The sequence below is a fragment of the Montipora foliosa genome, chromosome 2, assembly GCF_036669935.1.
Source record: "Montipora foliosa isolate CH-2021 chromosome 2, ASM3666993v2, whole genome shotgun sequence".
Taxonomy (NCBI): domain Eukaryota; kingdom Metazoa; phylum Cnidaria; class Anthozoa; order Scleractinia; family Acroporidae; genus Montipora; species Montipora foliosa.
In genome coordinates, this window is record NC_090870.1 from 64085459 (window position 1) to 64105430 (window position 19972).

General features: G+C 39.5%; 2 protein-coding genes across 2 annotated transcripts in view; both read left to right on the top strand.

Annotated features, from left to right (window-relative positions):
- Positions 1 to 788: 788 nt before the first annotated feature.
- LOC137985402 (long-chain fatty acid transport protein 4-like) overlaps positions 789 to 19972 on the top strand; it is a 20041-nt gene continuing 857 nt past the window's right edge. Inside the window, exons 1-7 of the mRNA XM_068833026.1 lie at positions 789 to 1477; positions 9001 to 9386; positions 9898 to 10065; positions 14145 to 14214; positions 14854 to 15058; positions 16278 to 16650; positions 17415 to 19972. The exon at positions 17415 to 19972 is cut by the window's right edge and continues 857 nt beyond it. Coding sequence (XP_068689127.1) covers positions 1314 to 1477; positions 9001 to 9386; positions 9898 to 10065; positions 14145 to 14214; positions 14854 to 15058; positions 16278 to 16650; positions 17415 to 17980 — 1932 coding nt within the window. The 5' untranslated portion in view covers positions 789 to 1313 and the 3' untranslated portion in view covers positions 17981 to 19972. The remainder of the gene's footprint in view (positions 1478 to 9000; positions 9387 to 9897; positions 10066 to 14144; positions 14215 to 14853; positions 15059 to 16277; positions 16651 to 17414) is intronic.
- Positions 5095 to 8004, top strand: LOC137985413 (uncharacterized). The gene has a single exon (XM_068833036.1). It carries the CDS (start codon positions 6679 to 6681, stop codon positions 7636 to 7638), a length of 960 nt encoding a protein of 319 aa, XP_068689137.1. The 5' UTR covers positions 5095 to 6678; the 3' UTR covers positions 7639 to 8004.

Sequence of the window (19972 nt, forward strand, 5' to 3'; positions counted from 1 at the left end):
AAGGGTACAATTAAACTTGTTAGCGGTGGTATATGAATTTTGTGGGAAAAGATGCTTGCATCATAGTTTTACGTTCTTTAATTTACTTGTGATCTAAATGATGAAATGTCGTCGACGAAAATAATATTCTCTCTTTTCTAGCAAATTCAGGTACACTATGCTAAGGAACACCGACCTTTTCCAAGGCTACTGATTTAACTGTTGAAAAATCCCAAACCCATTAGAAATGCTAACAGTTAAGCCTAAATATTGTTTTAGGCCTAAGGCTAGCATTTCTAAGGGGTTTGGGCTTTTTCAACAATTACATTATATCCTCAGTCTGTATTTTACCCCCGGTCTGCAGTCTGCAGTCTGCGTTTTACCCTGACCGTTTCTTAAACGAAGACCCAACAAAAAACTATTTCAAAAAGAAAGAGATTTTAGTTTCCGGGATGGTAAGGGCAGGAGAAAAGATAAAATACAGAAACTGTAGTGTGGCTCACTCGGTCTGTCTTATCGAATTAGTTTCGTCTATAGAAACTCTGAAGAGGGAAAGATAGAAATGTGGACGCCAACTCTCTGAACGGCGCAAAGTCTGATACAGAGTGTCAAGGAATCTCAGCCATTAAAGAGAAGGACAGATTATTATCTACAAATACCTATTTTACCTTCAAATGCCACTGCGTTTTACACTGACCGGTTTTCAGAAACCCCCAGCGTTTGGTTTCGTCCCAGGAATTTTGCCAAGTCCGGGAAGGAGCGGTTATTTGGTCACTAAGTGACGTTCAATTCGGGTGCATGGCTGATCGTCACGTGGATGCTGACAAAGGAAGAAATTGAAATTTCGTGGCAGGTTTTCCTTCGCAGAATAGATACCGAGACTATTCCCTTGAATAGCGGCTCGATGGAATCTTCGAACATGTCGCTGGCCGAGTTTGAGGGGAAGTGAGGGATTTTGGCTCGATTTCTCGGTTCGCTTGCCCGTTCGACCGTAAGCCGTTTCCGACCTTCTCTCTCTTTTAGGGATAGGTCTTCGGTTGAGGATATCTCGCGAACTAGTGGACAGAATGGCACCAAATTACCAAAAAAATATCTCGAAAAGACAACAGACAAGTAAATGCAACATTAGGGCTGATTTCTTTCATTAAGCCTTCTGCTTTGCATCGACTAAAACTCGCCATGCAAGGTCTCGAAACAAACACAACACAGACCTTAGGGGACCTGTGGTGTATCGGAATGTTCGGCTCGCCATTGCGTGACGAGAGGACTGAAGAGGCGGCCAAACATAGTGACGTCAATGAGTGAAGAGTTCATCTTGTTGGGCATCGCACGGCATGGCATACACTTGGGCAGCCGTTGTGGCGGGAATTTCATTTCTTCTTTACTACACTCATCTTCCCTGGGTTCTCTTCCCCGTTCTGTTGTTTGGTGCTTTTTTGGCTTCTGGAGGGAAATCTTTTCCACGGGTGTTCTTTCGTACGGCAGTTCGTGATGTGAGGTGAGAGCTTTAATTTATAACAGATTATATAACCCACACATATTTGCACAATTATTTAACTGCTGTATGGAATTGAAGGGTAGTTAAACTTAAGTACAGGGCGATCGTAAATATACAATATTTTTTTCATTGCGCATTTCCCAGTACGTGAGTTATATCAGGCCATAGGTTGCCTTATCTTGTGGTTTGTGGTGTACCACAAAAACGTGTCTTGTGGTTTGTAAGGCCTAGTTTATACGCGACGCTGGTGCTACGGCTAAACTGATGACGCTTTAAAGATACTTTATCCGTCTTTACTAATAATAAACGTCTGTAATTGCTCCCTCATTAGGCCTCGTTAGGCCTAACACCTAAGGTCAGCCAATTTGAATTTTGAAGGTTTTGGATTGCTCTACCTGTAACGAGTGACCTGTGGAATATGACCTGTGTTTCAATAAAGTCGGCTTTTGATCGCTTTCATTGTCACGCAACGAAAAAGAAATGGAAAAAGGCCAAGAAATGTTATAAAACTAATACATAAACAACTTCTCGAAGTCCCAAGTCTTTGTGGTACACCATTTTTTAGTTATTGTCGGAAGCGTCTCGCACTTTCAAGAGTTTTGTATGGAGGGGCCATTTTGGATATTAATACACCAACATGGCCTCCGGAAATCCACAAAAACATTACTTTTGGTATTTGCTTTGTCATGAAAACCTGTTCTTTTTGTTGATGAACTGGTTTTCACACACTCATCAACATAATCTCTTAGGAAAATGAGGTGTCCGCGGAAAAGTGAAATTGTCACGCTGCTGGGAAAATATACTTAATTTGCAGCCCACCAATTAAAGATTTGCAAAAACAAAAAAGTTTGAGTGAGACGCCCAAATTTACCTTTGCTGAGACCTTAAGACTTGAAATGTTGAATGCAACTGTTGAAAGCTAAAAGGAAAGGGCTTTTTTCCAACCAAACAGCCAATATCTTGGTGTCATGCAAGGCAAAGATGCTTTATTTTTTTCTCCAGCTTCTCAGCGGTCTGGAATCCTAAATCCTTGAATTTGATTGGCTAATCATGCTCTCCAGCAGTCCATATTTTCCCATCCAGACCCTGAGAACGGGCCGCTCCGAAATTTCCAAATTTAGCAACTTTTCACGCTTTTTGTAACACGCAAAAGTGTCGTAAACTACGAAAAATGTAAATGTGAATAAAAACATTTGCTTCCTGCACAAATTGGAGGCAAGCACTTAAATACGCAACACCTGAATGGTGGAATACTTAAACACGGAACGTCGGAATGCTTAAACACTGAACAGTGTGAAAAATAACAGAATACATGTAGTTCACCTCAAGGTCCTTCTCACCATGTGAAATCAATGGCTTGGCACTGAGAGTACACCATTTTCAGTGATTGCAGTATAATACTCTCACAAGTGAGAATACAGCAAACAATGCGTATCCCCAAATCAAACCTCTAAAATTTTGAAGCAGTTCAGAAAAGTTGCATGTTTGCCTTTTTAATTCAAAACTATTTTTTGGACGTAATTTTTAATTGAACCCAGTGTCTATTCACCCTGGATAAAGTTATTTCATGTTAAATGCAACGTCAAAATTATTATTGCTGCTGGTAATTATGTTTGGGATTGAAGTAAATTGGCTGAATAATGGAATTAATTTGCTTCTATTTTCATAATTACTAGTTCACTGTATCCCCTTGGTTTGGATTTACCATCTTGAAACCAATATTACAAAATTCATTAATAATTATGCTTGATGGAAAACAAAAGAAATTTTAATATTAATGTCTGTAAATCTGATACAGATTTCTCTTCATTTACATAAACGTAAATACCTAGACTAAGTGTACATTTACACTTAAATGTTGACATTTAATAAGTCATATACGATATTTGTGTCAGATCTGAAATTATAGTTTTAGCTTCACACAGAATTTGTTCTGTTTTGCTAACTCCGCTGTGAGGTTGAGAGTTTGCTTTGTGAATTTCTCTCCCTCATTTTAGAGACTAATTTTTGCCTATGATTTTCCCACAACTCACCATCCATGCACACAATACTCCCCCCAATTACCTGCTTTACTAGTGATTATTATTTCAGTTAGTGGAGAGAAACCCCTTCCTGTGGGGGGATTCTTGCTGCAGCCATTATCATGCCACAAAGGTTGCCAGTCTACTTTTTTTGTTTTTTTTTCCTTATAAAATACAACTATACAATAGTTGTGTCAGATTTGTGTGTGGTACAGATCTGCCACTCATATTCAGCGTTCCAGAATAATTAATGTCCATAATGCAAAGAACAAAGCGAACATAACAATACCTAATCAACAAAGCCTAATCAGAATAACAATCGTTCTGTGGTCTTCCACAATTAATATTTTGGTCTGGTATATTAAAGTCTATGCTACAGTTTTTTTGAAGAGTTAGAAAAAAACTGCAAGGATTGAATAGACTAAAGCAATGTTTACAAATAAAATCAATAGGTCACCAAGCAAAAGTAGTATTTTGATTTGGTACAGGTTGTCAGATCAGAAATAATGTGAATCTACCAGCTCAGGGTGAGACAAAAATGAAAAGATGAGGTTGCCCTTCGGGCAAGCTGTTACTTGAGGCTACTATAGCCCGAAGGTCTGAGGAGCTAGCCCAAAATTAAATTGTTTATAAAGAATACGTAATCAGATTTATTAGTTATGCAAAATACAAGTAATGATACCAAGCATAGATATAAACTAATTCTTCGTAGTATTTTGGTTCTTGAATATGATTTTCGTTTTAACTTCAATCTCAAATTAAACAATTAATGTAACAGAAATGACCACTTTTTACACCTGGCCACTAGAAGTTTGCAGTTACAACTTACATCAAGATTTTGTGGACGAGAATTCCAAATACAGTCATGTGATCTAATCTTGTGATGCACTGAAAACATGATCAATTGATATCGCTTAAGGCTTTCAATAGTTTGCCTAGTGTATTAACTATTGAACAGTGAGCTATAGGAAATATTTCAGTTCCTTGTTTTTACTGCTAACATGAACGAGGTTCTCGGAGTGAACATCATCCACAAATTTGCTGAAAGTTTGGGAATGCCTATAGTCAATTTGAATATCTACAGAATTGCACATAATCAACGCAGTTAACGCACATGTATGAAAATCGTTTCGCTTTGTAAGACCAGAAAATTTTTATAAATCGCAATTGACTGTTTCAGACGGGCGTTACTAAACACAGGAACGGAATGGAACGGAACGGAATCCACTGGAATAAACCGGAATATGCTGGAACAAGGCGGAATGACACCGGAATGAAACGGAATGGACTAGAATGGTACCAGAATATACCGGAGGCGGAATGACACCGAACAAAGTTAACCAAGATTTATAACGTGGATACCTTTCAGGTGTTCCGAGTAAATATTGCAACAAAATTTAAAAAAACGAAAGACAGACATTTCTTGGCTAAAAAGTGCGTTGTTTAACTCGGAATGCGACAAATGATTTGACATTCTTCCAGGTAGTTCATTCAATGTAAGCAAGAAATTAAATGACACAAGGTGATCAAGTGCACCTTTGTGGTTTCCCAGCATGTGCTCAATTTCTTCCTTTTGACTGAACTTCCCCTTGATTCACAGAAGTTAGAGACTGTAGAAATCATAGTGGTTTTATGATCAAATGTCATTAATCTTTCCCTGAGAAGAACATTTGCGTTTCGCAAGAGTGCTCTTCGGAGCAGAAGCTAGTCCCTTCATGCTCGGGGCTACCCTCCAGTATCATTTCAATAAGCAACCACCAGAGTTACAAGATACTGTCCAAGCGCTAAAAGAAAACACTTATGTGGAAAATCTCATGAAAACCGGTAATGGCGTGGAGGAACTAAAGGAGTTCAAACAGGAAGCAACTAAGATTCTTGAAGATGGCAGGTTCCCAGTACACAAGTGGGAGTCCAACATCCCAGAATTAGACGATGAGGACAACCCAAGCAAGTTGCTTGGACTCGCATGGGACAAGAGGGAGGATGCGCTAGAGATCCAAGCACAGATACAGGGTGAACGAACACCAACAAAACGATCCATACTCAGTCAACTCTCAAGTATATATGATCCACTCAGCATAATTTCACCGACCATGGTGGAGGGAAAGAGAATTTACGGAGAGTCATGCGATGAAAAGATTGGCTGGAACACTGAAGTGAACTGTGTCAATGCACGAGATTGGTTCAAGTGGAGTAGTCAGCTGAGGAACATCGAAGTGCCCAGGAGTGTAGCCAGAGATATCAACAAGATAAAGGCTGTACGACTCCACGTTTTCGCGGATGCCAGCAACATAGCGTGTTCAGCGGTGGCCATTGCTGTAGTGGAGCACTCAACAGGTTTTGTGAAGGGGCTGCTAACGTCAAAGTCAAGGATTTTAAAACGTTACACATCGATTTCAAGGCTACATGTAGAACTGGTGGGCGGCCAAATGGCTGCAAACATGGTGAAAAACTTGCTGACAGCGCTGAAGCGGTGGCCTATTACTTCAGTGAACGTGTGGATGGACAGCATGGTTGCACTGTTCTGGATCTGCAACCCTGGAAGAGCATGGAAAATGTTCATATCCAATCGAGATCCCCCAAGAGACGGGAATCGAGTGGAGATATTGCCCAACTGACAGGAACCTGGCAGATTTAGGAAGCCGTGGCGCCTCACTAGAGAAGGTGCAGAGAGGACAGTGGTTTGAGGGGCCAGAGTGGTTGCTAAAGGAGGAGGAGTGGCCAAAATAACCGGAATTAGAAAAAACTAAAAGCGTTAGCGATGAACACAGGCCAGAAAGGGAAGAAACGCTTTATTCAGCCAAGAAGGAGCCTGATGAGTGGGACGCACTGCTTGCTAGAAGCAAACTCTGGAGAACCTTCCGAGTGACTGCGTGGGCACTACGGTTCAAACATAACTCACTCACCAAGAAATACAAAACGAAGAAGAGAACGGGGCCGTTAACGACGGAGGAGTTGAGTTACACAAGAGACCAATGGATAAGGAAGGAGCAGGCAGGAGTGGAACCAGATATCGAGAGCCCCAGCTGGAAGTTAGTAACAGAAGGAAACACTGGTATTTTCAAATGCAAGGGGAGGATCCCTGGTTACCAGCCGACGTACGTTGAGGGGGGAGTATTTGCAGACAAGCTCATACGTCATATCCACGAAGACATAAAGCACCTAGGAGTCGCGAGCACCATGGCCGCAGTGAGAGAGGAGTGGTGGATACCTCAACTGAGATCAAAGGTGAAGAAGATAATCAATAACTGCTACTTGTGCAAGGTGTTTAGCACACGACCATACGGGCCAACAGAAACAGCCTCACTACCACCATTCCGGACAGAACGTGGAAGACCATTTGAGACCACAGGGATCGACTTTGCAGGACCCCTCAGTTACAAGATTTCCAAGAAAGAGCAGGGCAAGTGTCACATTTTGATATTCACATGTGCAACATCACGAGCAGTGCACTTAGAGATGACTAAGTCACAAACAGCAGAGGAATTCCAGAGAAAGCTCAACGGTTTCATCACACGCCGTACCAGACCAAAACGCATCGTGTCAGACAACGCAGCCGTCTTCAAAACCACAGCCACCTGGATCAGGAAGATATGCAAGAGTGAAGCGCTGCAAGACTTTTTAGCGCAACAGCAGATAATGTGGCAGTTCAACTTATCAAGATCGCCGTGGTGGGGAGGATTATACGAAAGGCTAATCAAAGAGGTGAAGAGAACTTTGTACAAGACAATGGGGAGAACACACCTAGAGTACGCGCAAGTTGAAGCTGTAGTGATGGATATCGAACGACACCTCAACAACCATCCCCTGACGTATATGGAAAGCGAAGCAGGAGAGGAACAAGTGCTGACGCCCAACGCAATCATGTGGGGACAAAAGGCGTATACCATAGAAGACATAGAGTTGGACAGAGATGAAGTCACCAAGTTACATGCGCGATTGAATGAGAAAAGGCAACATGTGTGGCAGAGGTGGAAGAAGGAGTATGTCCACGGCCTCATGGAAAGTCACCGAATCAAGAGAGGCAAGTGTGATTACCCAGAAATCGTACTTATCATCGGTGATGAGAAGAACAGAGGAGAATGGAAGAAAGGTCGTGTCCTTACAATAGACACATCAGAGGCAGAGACAGAGTCGTAAGAGGAGTTGGTTTACTGCACAAGGGAAATCAAATCCAGCGGCCACTCCAGTTGATATGCCCCCTTGAAATACGAAGCCGACATGAAGGGAACAAGGAGGAGTTAGAGCAGTTATAACCTCTCAAACTTGTGTTGTTTGCCCCCTCAGAAGTGTGTCGCTAATTTGCATGATAATAGCAAATCCAATATGGCGGCTATCGTGAATAAGGTCTATTGAAAAAAAAACTGGAAAGCTGCATATTGCATATCGTATGTTACATAACAATGTCACATTTTCCCACCATTTGGAAAATTATGATAATATTCCTGCCATTTGGATAGTTATGAAAATATATTCATTCCTGCAGCTGGGCAACCATGAAGCTGGTAAGGTGAAATACTTGTCATTGTTTCATTGATAATATTTGTCAGGACAAATATTGCTTCCATTCGCTGTTTTGAGAGAATTCTACCACAATCACTGAAAACGGTGTACCCGCGGTGACAAGCCGTTCATTTCACATGCCTTGAGGTGAACTACTGTATTCTGTTATTTTTTAACACCATTTCGTGTTTAAGCATTCTTTTTTTCCATGTTTGAGTAACCCCTGACCATGACTTGCACCAAACTCCATTAAACTGGTCGCACATTAGGAATAAAACTGCGATGCTGAATTGCATCATGGTGCCAGGGTGCAGGCACAACTCCATTGAATTGAAAGAACTCCAGTCGGGCTAATTGGGTATGTAAAACAAACATGACCACAATATAATGATTTGTAGGGGAATTCATCATGGCAAAAGATTCAAGAAGTGGATGTACACACAAATCTTCAATAACAAAACCAAAGCTCACTTACAATGGACAGGTGTATTCCTTCCTGTGTGGTTATTTTTCCATTATTGAATACTATCACTCACATTATGAGCGGCAACCCAAGAAGCAAAATATTACATTATCATCATTATTGCATCATTAATTTCAACTCCTGCGTGCTTGCTCATGGTACTAGATCTTAGTAAGGTAACTGAGTCAAATTTACCTTTGTACCAGTTTAATTTTTCTGTTGGTCCCACTGAGAATTTGGCAAACAAGTGTATTTATATGGCATATTCCTGAGGTTTAACAATCCATTCAGTTCAGTCCTGCTGTGGTATTTACCTTCTTGTGGAAGACACCGTTGATAAGCTCATGTTAATTAATATATTACCCCACCTATTACAGTAAAGCCAAAACACAATGACTTGTAAAAAGTGATTACTCAATTCCTGCAGATCAAAAATGTTATTATGGTGTCTCAAACCAGAAGAAAGAGTTGCTAATATTATCAAGAATTGACACCTAAGAGGTTTGTTGTTGACGATGCTTTTCATCCCTGTTCAGGTTTTTTAAAGAGATTATTTCCATTAAAGCTCGGATAAAGAAAAATGTCAAGAGTGGAGGCACTGTGGCTGGTGTTTTTCGTCAGACAGTCTCTAAACATCCACAAAAAGTGGCCTTCATCTTTGAGGGGAAAACATGGTCATTTCAAGATGTTGAAGATTACTCTAATAAAATTGCCAATTACTTCAAATCACAAGGTTTCAAGAAGGGAGATGTTATTGCCCTCTTTCTGGAGTCCTGCCCTGAATTTGTCTGTATTTGGCTGGGGCTGTCCAAACTTGGTGTGGTCACTGCACTTATCAATACCAACCTGCGACTTGAGTCACTGAAGCATTGCGTAACATCAGCAGAGGCGAAGGCAATAATTTATGGAGGCAATTTAGCAGGTAAATTTGAATTTATGAAAGGGATAAAATTATTAATGCCTGATATGCATGGCTTCTTCTCACACTGGCACTGGTGGCTATGCTAAGCCAACCACCACAGCCTGACCTTTATTGTAATTAATCTCAATGAAAAACATACAGTTCATAATAAATAATTATTATTATAAAATATCAGTATGTATACATACATACACATGCAAGGGTCTGTGATTACTGAAAATACATGGGTAAAACTTAAAATCTCTGGGCAGGTGGGTGCACGGGAAAAGGGCATACACTTATGGTAGACGTACAAAAAAAGAAAACAACTTTCTGGCAAAGGAAATCTGACCTTTTCCTAGGCTCACTTCATTTGTTTCACTCAGCCAGTGGAAAATTCCACAAGTATGTAAGATGCTGATTATATCCAACCCTACACCATGTGCCTTGTTGTCAATGGCCACTTCATTCCCAGCACACCCAGATGCAATAATAAGAATGGTTGTTGAAATTGAATATAACCCTCTTGCAGGCGCAGTGATGGACATTATGATTCATGGGAATATATCTAGGGATATTAGGCTGTATTGCTTTGGGCTTGATCCAAATTCAAATGTAGACCAAGCAGCGAACTTAATGCAAGGATTAGAAGGAATTTCATGGAAAGCTCCAGTTACTGGACACACAAAGTCTGCTAAAGGTAAGTTAATAAACCACTGCCATATTATGGTACAAGTACATGTACAATACTGCTCAAAGATAAGGGAACCATCAAACGCACTTATGATGTAATGAAAACCAAAAGTCAACGCACTTGTTGAAACCGACCAATATGTTTTCCAACTAACCCTAACCCTAACCCTAACAACTTGTTATTCATTTTGATACCTTCTCATTGAGCCATTTCACGAGCTAATATATAGATGAAGCCAAGCCTAAAAGCTCCCAGGTTTTTCATTTACTTACAAGTTAACCTGGCTTGAACATGCAATCCAATTGTAGCTGCTCAGCGGTCACCTTTTTTTAAAAAAAGCTGATCTCAATCTCAATGAGCTCTAAACTTGAGCCTGTGATATGGTAATGTGATACTGGTCAGCAGATACCTTGTTTTGACAGGTGTCAATCGACCATAACATGGATGTCCAATATCAAAGATGTACACTGAATACTAGCTGGAGTATGGTTGCCATGTTGGGCACAAGATTTATTATTATTATTATTATTATTATTATTATTATTATTATTATTGTTGTTGTTGTTGTTGTAAAAACAAACAATAAAAAAGATGAAATCTGACATTTCGGAGTAGTCATGACTCCATTATCAAGGAAAAATTATGTCAGATAATGCAAATTACAGTATTTAAAGCGATTTTTGATGCGAAAAATTAACAAAGGTGCGAAGATTATAAAAATACTTTCGCATGAATGGAGTCTGATTGCACATTGAGATATGGCTTTAAAGCTCTTATGAAAAGCATTTTGTGCACTAAACAGTAAAATTTGTTTCTGCATTTCTTTTGCACTTCGAAACACTTTAGCGGGTCCTGAGGCATCGTCCCGTGCACATTCTTGTAGTGTTTGGCAATGGCGGAGGATTGTTGATTATGCCCTTTTACACAATTATAAAAATGTCTGTGTGTGTGACATACATAACCGCATCACACAGGTCACATTGAAAACTATAAACAACACACTGCTGATTTACAATTATTGGTGGCTTTGTTTCTTATCTTTTTTATTGTTCATTTTTACAGAAATCGCTTTTAATATTATTATTATTATTATTACAGAAATCAAACATTTTTAGGCCTAATTAGGCCTAAGGTTAGCTTTTATGAATGTTTAGGATAGTGTTTACTCTCTGTATTGTACTGTGATTCCAGATTCCGGATTCCGGGTTTTAGGGTTGCCCCGAAGGTAACAAAGGCTTTTTAGCCTTTTTCCAAGGTAAATCATCTTAAAAATGGCGCATTTATGCAGGAAAAATTTTTCTAAGAAAATTGTTGATTCATGTTTTATTTTATGAACATTGTGCGTTCTTTTGTGAATTATGCGATTTTTCGTGAATTGTGCGATAGGATGTGATTTGAGGTCAGTTGTGCGAAATCGCACCGTTGCGTTACTAATATCAGAAGGCCTGATGGTTTATAAACTGCCCATGAATACATCTGTTTCTCTCTATACATGTTTTCATGTCCCACTTCCTCTAATCTCTTGTACTCTTTTGGTTCAATGCAATCTTCAGTTTCTATTATTTTGCCTGTTTTGACACTCACCAGTAATGGCTCAACGCTACATTGGGACATTCCATTTTTTATCCGCACCCCCCCCCCCTATGGAAGGCATTTTTTTTGTAATGTCAAGGAGGACCCTGTCAGAATCTGGAATTTCTGCCCCAGTAGAGGGGGTCGGACTCGGAGTCTTTTGTTATATTCAAAAACGGACCTGTCGGAATCAATCTTCAGAGTAAAAGGGACCTGTTGGAATCCAACTTCAGAGGTAAATGAGGCCTGTCTAACTTCAGAGGAAAATGGACCTGTCGGAATCATGCCTTCCATAGGGGGGGTGCGGATAAAAATTGGAATGTCCCATTTCACATACCAGCCAATGCTTTCCTTCATTTCACTTTCCTTGATTTGATCACCTCCCATGCCAGTATTCCCAAGTACTTAATTAGCCAGGCACCTTCCTACATTTGTTTCATCTCTTTATAATCGGGTAGTGTTTACACCGTCGCACTGTCAGTACAATTTTTCCTCTCTTTAGTATTAGCACTGCACATTTCTTAGTACCAAACACCATCCCAATATCTGTACTGAAAAGATGCACCGTCTTTATTAAGGAACCTACATGTATTTGATCACCAGATATACCAAATAATTTTAGATCAACCAATCAAAAGGTTAATACGGCAATTTTTCACTAGTGAAAACATCGTCTGTCATGACTAAACGATTTTTATTTCATCACACAAATGTATGGAAATCTCTATACTCATATAATAATGTTACTGTAATTATTGGTTGACTTGGTTGTCATTGTGCATACGCGCCCACAAGCAATATATGATGCTTCACTTGGAGAGAATCTTATTATTATTATTAAACAAGGGTAGAGAGCCAGAGTACTCAGGGGATTCTAGCAATGGAAGTGTAAATAAAAGGGTTTTAACTTGAAAGAATGCATGGTCTGTGAATGATAATGTGACATAGGATGATCTTGTTAATCACCATTGGTCGGTGCTGACTGAGGGCTGTAGCTGACTAAGTTATTTCCATGGAATATGAACTCCTTGAATGTTTATATTTTCCTTGTAAATCTATTTCTAAAATGTTAAGATGCAAGGTATTAACCCATCACCACAGTCTGATAAAGAAATAATTTGTAGATATAAGATAATAAGTAGTTTTTACTTTTTTTATTACATGCATCCAGATAACAGAATGGCTATGATGCAAGTTACTGACCAAATACTACCAAAACAAATATCTGATGAAGCATAAAAATATACAAACATGTATGATCTGAATACTATAGACTTGCCACAAGCCGACCTCACGATAATCCCAGGAGAAAATGTTTTAGCGAGCGAATCGTGATTTTTCGTACGCGAAGTAAATGAGCGAGCGACGAAGTCGCGAGAGAGGTCGACTTGTCTCGCTTGTAAGGTTTTCATTTGCGTCTCGCGCCAAAAAGGGAATGACGTCATTCGCAAGTCCTGCCCTTCATGGCGCAATCCGACGAAAACAGTCGAACATGTTTGTTTCTACGAAATCGAAAGAGGAAATTTGTTGACTTTGTGCTAAAGGTATCAGAAACAAAGATGAAATAAAACGAAAGCTTATTTTCAATCTCGAGTCGCCGCTTGGAAAGGAGATCTCCAGTGGTATTTTTTGGACCAAAACTTGTGCCGTGATTTGTGCTGATAGAAACGAAACACTAATTCGAAAGATTAGCAAGTAAGGGAAAGTTTCGAATCGTCAAGAAAGTCAATTGATTTCACTCATGAAAGATCAGGTAGGCTTCAGGTGTAGGAGACGTACTAGACGTAAAAGATACATCTTAGTGAAACTTAAGTTGACCATTTAGCGATGCAATGACTCTCGTCGATGAATACACGTGCATTTTTAATTTTTTTGTTCCATTCGACGAAAAATGTGTCGATAGTCGTTGAGAATCGCCTCGGGACTTCCAAACACCAGTTTATACTTAAGATTTTAAATGTGTTGTCTCCTACATATGACGCTCTAATGCCACGACAATTGCGGCTGGAGACCAAATCTTTCGTGATTGAAATCAGTGGAACAATTACGAATACGATAGCATTGCAATCCTCTCCAAGTAAACGACCAAAAGCGTACGAGACTAGTTCAAAGGTCAGACTTTTCCCAGCTCTGGTTGGAGCAGACACGAACAGATCTATGCAAGACAGATATTCTTGAATTATTTTCCTCTGATAGTCGCGTAATTCGGAATACCTAGCATGTTTGAAGTCACGCTTCACTGCGTGTGGCAAACTTTGATTGACAACTCTATCCCCTGGGGTCCACGAGGGCTACTCTGATTGGCCTAGCTCAGCGACCCGTTTTTGGGTCGCTAAAATTGGCGCCAATCAAGTATGAAAAGTCCTTCGTTCCGCGCGTATCTAGACGAAGGACTTTTCGAAAGTCTATGAATACTAGTGTTATTTCTGCCATTCTATTTAATCACAAATGAATCACTCAAGTATGATATGGCAAAGCATAACACTTATCAAGTTTCGATACTATTTTTTTAGATGTGCTGCTGTATATTTACACTTCAGGAACAACTGGATACCCAAAGCCTGTTGTCATTGACAATTTGAGGCAAGGAAAAGCTTAAATAAGCCACAGGCAAATCTTGCCGAATGTCGTTTTTGGCAGGTATAAAAGTTGGACCGGATCAACTAGGATCGCTCACCTCGGATCGACTTTAAAATTGAAAAGGCCTCGAGGAATCACCCTACCCCTAATCTTTGAGCTAACCTTGGCTGACAAAACTGTTTTTCGCTCAATCCGAGGTGAGCAATCGGAGTTGCTCCAGTCTGACTTTTGTACCTGCCTATTTTTTGATGCCATACATTAGGAGATTAATAATTTTTGGATAACCTGCCTGAATATCAGTTCATACCGTATTAATTCCAAAGCTATTATCTTGAAACTTGAGTGCTACACAAAAATTTACGTTTAGTTTTATCAAACTTGGTTGATAAAAGTGAATTAAGGTTTCTCCCTTTATCGGAACCAAATGTTTGAAAAGGGCTAGCTCCAATTTACCTGGCAAGCTTACATGTATGATTTTCATTGTCGTATAGTAGTTGTAAAAGTCCAGGCAAAATTTCCAACATACTTGTAGTATCTAGAAATACACCAAGAAAAAGCAGACTTGTTGTTGTACCTGATTCCAATTAAGTGCACTAATTGTTTATTATTGAATTTAATGAATAATTAATTTTGTTATTTTAGGTATTTGTCATTGGTTAATCTTCCTTATGTGGTAGTAAATTCTTATTCCTCTGAAGACATCATATACAATACTTTGCCTATATATCACTCAAGTGGAGGAGTATTATGCGTGGGAGCTTGTCTTATCAATGGAAATACAGTTGCCCTGAGAAGAAAATTCTCTGCTAGCAGGTTTTGGGATGACTGTGTGGAAACCAAGGCAACGGTTTGTAAAGTTACCTTTTTTAATATAGATACTAGAAGTTTATGGCTTAATATTCAGAGGATTGAATGGGCCCTTGTCCAATTCCATTTAACGGGAGAGATGTGTATATATTTATTTATTACAATTTAATGACCTTTGGTTAAATTACAACAGACTAAGGTTAACAAGATGCCTAGCTCAACAATGGCGTTTACGTGGGGTGCTTTTTTGACAACAAAGTATATTAAAGAAAAACAAATGTGGTAATTTGGCCTAAAATGATATAACGCTAATTTATTATTTTAAAAGACAGTTCTTTCAAGGAAGAAATACTCTTGTTGTGTTCTAGTTTTAAATAGAATGATTACCACTTAACTTCGTTGATAATTACATTATGAACAAACTGAGTTCTTTGTTGTATGACAAAAAATAACTTAAATTCCTTTGTCATTACACGAACTGTATTGAACAGGAATTTTATTAATGCCACTAGATTAAGCGTGTGTAGACATAAGAAATGTGTTACATTAGGACCGTTTTTTGAGGGGAACACTGCCTTGCGGTTGGTTAGCCTATGCGACTTCAGATTGCGTGACATAGAAAAACCTCACTTATCTCCCCAGCACTACGAGCTGAGTGGTAAACAGCTCGTGCTGTATCAGACAAGAGTATTGGTTAGCGAGCAATGTACAAAGGCAAACGAGCCAACAAGCTTGGGGGAAGTCGTTTCGTACCTAGGCTTAACCGCGCCACGCAATTTTAATGAAGGCAAAGCGATATATCCAACCCTGCATCTCCAAAGGGAGGGAGAAAGGGGAAAACTTTAACAAATTGCAAACAGCTAGTTGGTTTACTATAGCAGACAAACTGGCAAGTGAACCTTGGACGTCTAACTGAGGCTTTTATAGCTAGACTCTGTCTATTAAAGTAGCCAGTTGTACGGGTTCTACTATGTGTCAGTTAGGCATTACACGTGCTCTTTAGCAGTAATGAATGAGGTCTTAACAGATTTGTCCAATGCAGATGTACGTTATAATCTGAGATCTAGGAACAAGGTTTTTAAGAAAGACGAAAGAACACGAAAATGACTATCTCGAAATGAATAGCCTTTTTAGTTCGGTCACGTTCCATTAACCGTATTTTACTGATGGGGCAGTAAAATCTCGTGATAATATCTGTCTTGGTAGAGTAGGGCTGACCATTAGTTGTTATTAAAGTATTCTCTTTTCTTCTTCTTTAGGTTGTTGTATACATTGGTGAGCTCTGTCGCTTCCTCTTGGCCCATCCGTATTGCCCATCTGAAAAGCAGCATTCAGTCCGTGTGGCGTTTGGCAATGGATTGAAGCCTCAAGTGTGGAGCAACTTTCAGTCTCGCTTTGGCATCAGATATATTGGAGAGTTTTATGGTTTAACAGAGGGGAATGTTGGTTTCTTTAACATGGACAACACCCCTGGTACTTGTGGTTTTATGTCAAAGATTGTGCCAAAACTAATGACCACAAAATTTATCAAGGCCGATCCCATGACCGGAGAAATAATCAGAGGTGACAATGGTCTGGCAATTTCAGCAAAAACTGGAGAGCCTGGACTTGCAGTGGGAAAAATAAAGAAAGGTAACAATGGTCGAGAGAGCAGATAGTTAATTGAAATTTAAAAAAAAGATGACAGCATTTTATAAGACATTTTTCGATGTTACGACCATCATCGTCAGTTACAAAGTGTTTGCAAAACCGTTAGAACTATATAACACCTGAGCGAAACGTGCGTAATCAACTATGATGAAGTGACATAAAATTGATAACATACCGTATTTACCCGTGTAAATTTTATTTTTTGAGAAATGAAAATTCACAGTCTCTTTTCCAGAATTGTGCTCGTGAGTATCTCCAACATTTTGAGTTGGACAAATCCTTTTTCATTTCAACTGGGATTGCTTACGATAGTCTCCTTAACCCATTGACTCCTGGGGGTTCCCCATTGACGAGTAAAATCGTCTGGCGTTAGACAGAGTAAAATACTAAGTATGGCCGGTTTAGGGGTTTAATTAATGGGACATTAGTGGGAGCAGAATCGAGGATTTTGATACAATCCACAGAACATTAGATTCACACCCATCTGTTTAGGTTCAGGTTTGACATGATTTCACGTGCATGGCGGTTTTGTTTACAGTGTATTTGCCTCGCAAACAGAGCACAGCATTGATAGCCAAGTTATAGAGGCTTTATTTGATGGACATAGTGCATAAATTAATTGGGAATTTTATAGGGGAAGAATTCCTGTCCAGTTAAATTTTCACAAGGGGTTATGTGATTGAATCTCCTACTTGCTTGATTTAGTTAGTCGATATTGTTTTCCTTTCTTTTTTGTTTTGACACAGACAACCAATATTGCAGATATGTAAGCCAAGAGGAAACTTCAAAGAAAATTATCCATGACGTTTTTGAAAAGGGAGATTCATATCACGTTACAGGTGACCTTCTCATCACAGACGAGTATGGCTATGTTCGTTTTCATGATCGCATTGGAGATACCTTCCGTTGGCGCGGGGAGAATGTGTCTACAACTGAAGTGGAGGCAACAATGAGCAATATATTGGGCCTGCGTGATGTGGTTGCCTTTGGTGTCAAAGTCCCTGGTAGTGAAGGCAGGGCTGGAATGGCAGCTATTGCTGACACTGAGAACAAAGGCATCGATTTGACAGCACTTACTCGAGGATTAAAAGAGAGCTTGCCAGGTTACGCATGCCCCATTTTCCTGAGAATTGTTGATAACATTACAGCAACAGGAACATTTAAGCTGCAGAAAAACAAGCTAAGACAAGAAGGCTACGATATAAGTACTGTCAAAGATAAGTTGTTTTATTTTGACGCTAAAGCAGGTAAATACCTTGAGCTTGATGAAGACAAGCATGCAAAATTCACTAGTGGTTACATGCAAATGTAGGAGACTAAGAACGAACATGTAACTGCATGTAAAATGGCCAAATTGAAAAGCTAAGCAAGTTCTCAAAAACCCAATAAGATCCTAAATACCTCAAAAACCAGATGATCTTTTTTAACGACTCACCATTAGTTTTGCATGTAGTGTTTTTTATGTATTAGGGAATTTAAGATCTACGACGGCAACGGTTGGCGAAAACGTCACCTCAAAATATAACTCTAACATAAGTCTTTCGCGATTATTGAGTCTCGTTCACGTCTTACAATATCGGCGAAGTACCCTAAAAATAAATTGGAACGAGTGGTTTCAGAGTGAAAACAGAGAATGAAAGATTCTCTGTTGCATGCTTACGTTGTTGTCAAAACCTCAAATTTGGTGATTTCACGTCGCTATTATGCAGGGGACCGCTAAGATACTTACTAAAATCCGTGATATTAATGTTTTGTGGCAATGTCGTAGTAGTAGCCGTCGCCGTTCCTTAAATTCCCTATTAGGCTGATTTAGCAACAGAACGGGAACCTCAATAGACCTTATTCACGATGGCCACCATGTTGGATTTGCTATTATCATGCAAATTAGCTACACACTTCTGAGGGGGCAAACAACGCAAGTTCGAGAAGTTATAACGAACATCTTAGCCACACAGATGATTTGTTTCACGTTCATTGAATGTTTATCATTTAAGTAGTAAAATAAAATGATTACACAAGTTACTTCGATGTTTTTTTTCAGTGAAAAATGAGCAGATAACGAAGTAAAAGTCAAAATGTCAAAGGTAATCAAAAGATATATAAAATTATTATAAAAGGCACTTAATTCGAAATTCTAAAGTGTACTTTTAGCAATGATGTTTCAATATTTCGACGAGCCGATTTTCCGCAATTTGCCTTTTTTCCAATATTTGCCCCCCCCCCCTTAGCATAACACATGGCTAATTTGCATGGCAATTTGAAAACCAACATGGCGGCTATCGTGAATAAAGCCTATTGGCGACGGGAGAACGCGCGGAATAGTCTGGATTCTAATCTAATGTGACCTCATATGGAAAATTTTCTGCGCGCGCCGTCGTCAACTGACGTTCCTGTTCCGTTGCTAAATCAGCCTATTTTGTGGGGTAGGATAGTGGCACAGTGGTTATAAATTAGTGCACAGAACTCTGGGTTCGACTGACCCAAATCCAAGACCTCGCAATGTAATCTTGTTGTGTTTTTTTGGCCGACTCTCTTCCCTCAAGGTTGTAAATGGTACCGACAACTTGTTGGTGAAGGGTAAGGCCTACTGACGTGTTTTTTAGGGTGCGTTGCTAAGGATGTAATGGTTAAGTAATTTCAGAGAATTTGGCATTATTTTGGTCAGTTACCAATGACCCCAAATATGACGTCATCATGTCACGTGACTAATAAAAGAAACTCTAAATTTGTCTACGTGCTACACAATTTGGGTCTTTAATTAATCAGTGGTTTGATAATTTGTATTCGTTTTTGCATCCAGCCAAGCTTGGTTTTCTTTTTATTTTGAAAAATGTTCTCTTTAGAGAGGTAAACGATACTGAAATACCTATAACATTTTCAAAAAAGATGATTTGAAAAAATCAATACTTAGCTATGTTCTGTATTTAAAGACCGCCGGAAATTTAGCTTTTTCTCAAACCGGAAGTCAGTTCGTTACTCGTGCGCAGTTGAACTGAGAACGAGCGCGAGGAAGGACGAGGAAAAACCTTCGATGCAAGCAACAATTTGGAGATTATTATAAAATTTTCCAGCTCGGTGAGTGGGTTTTCTGGTCAGCTCACGATATGATGACGTCACTTACCGGAAGTATCATTTCACTTCCTTAGCAACGCACGAAAAATCCGTCTGTGGGCCCTTAAGATAAACTACAATCCAAATACGAGGGGGTGGGGGTAGGAATGCTTTATCTCACCTAATGTCCTGGAAACCAGGTTAAACGTCTTCAGGATTTTACTTTTACGTACATTATTTTATCTTATTAATA

What these genes read in the sequence shown, in the direction of transcription:
- LOC137985413 (XM_068833036.1), top strand. Translation starts at nt 6,679, where the DNA reads ATGGCCGCAGTGAGAGAGGAGTGGTGGATACCTCAACTGAGATCAAAG.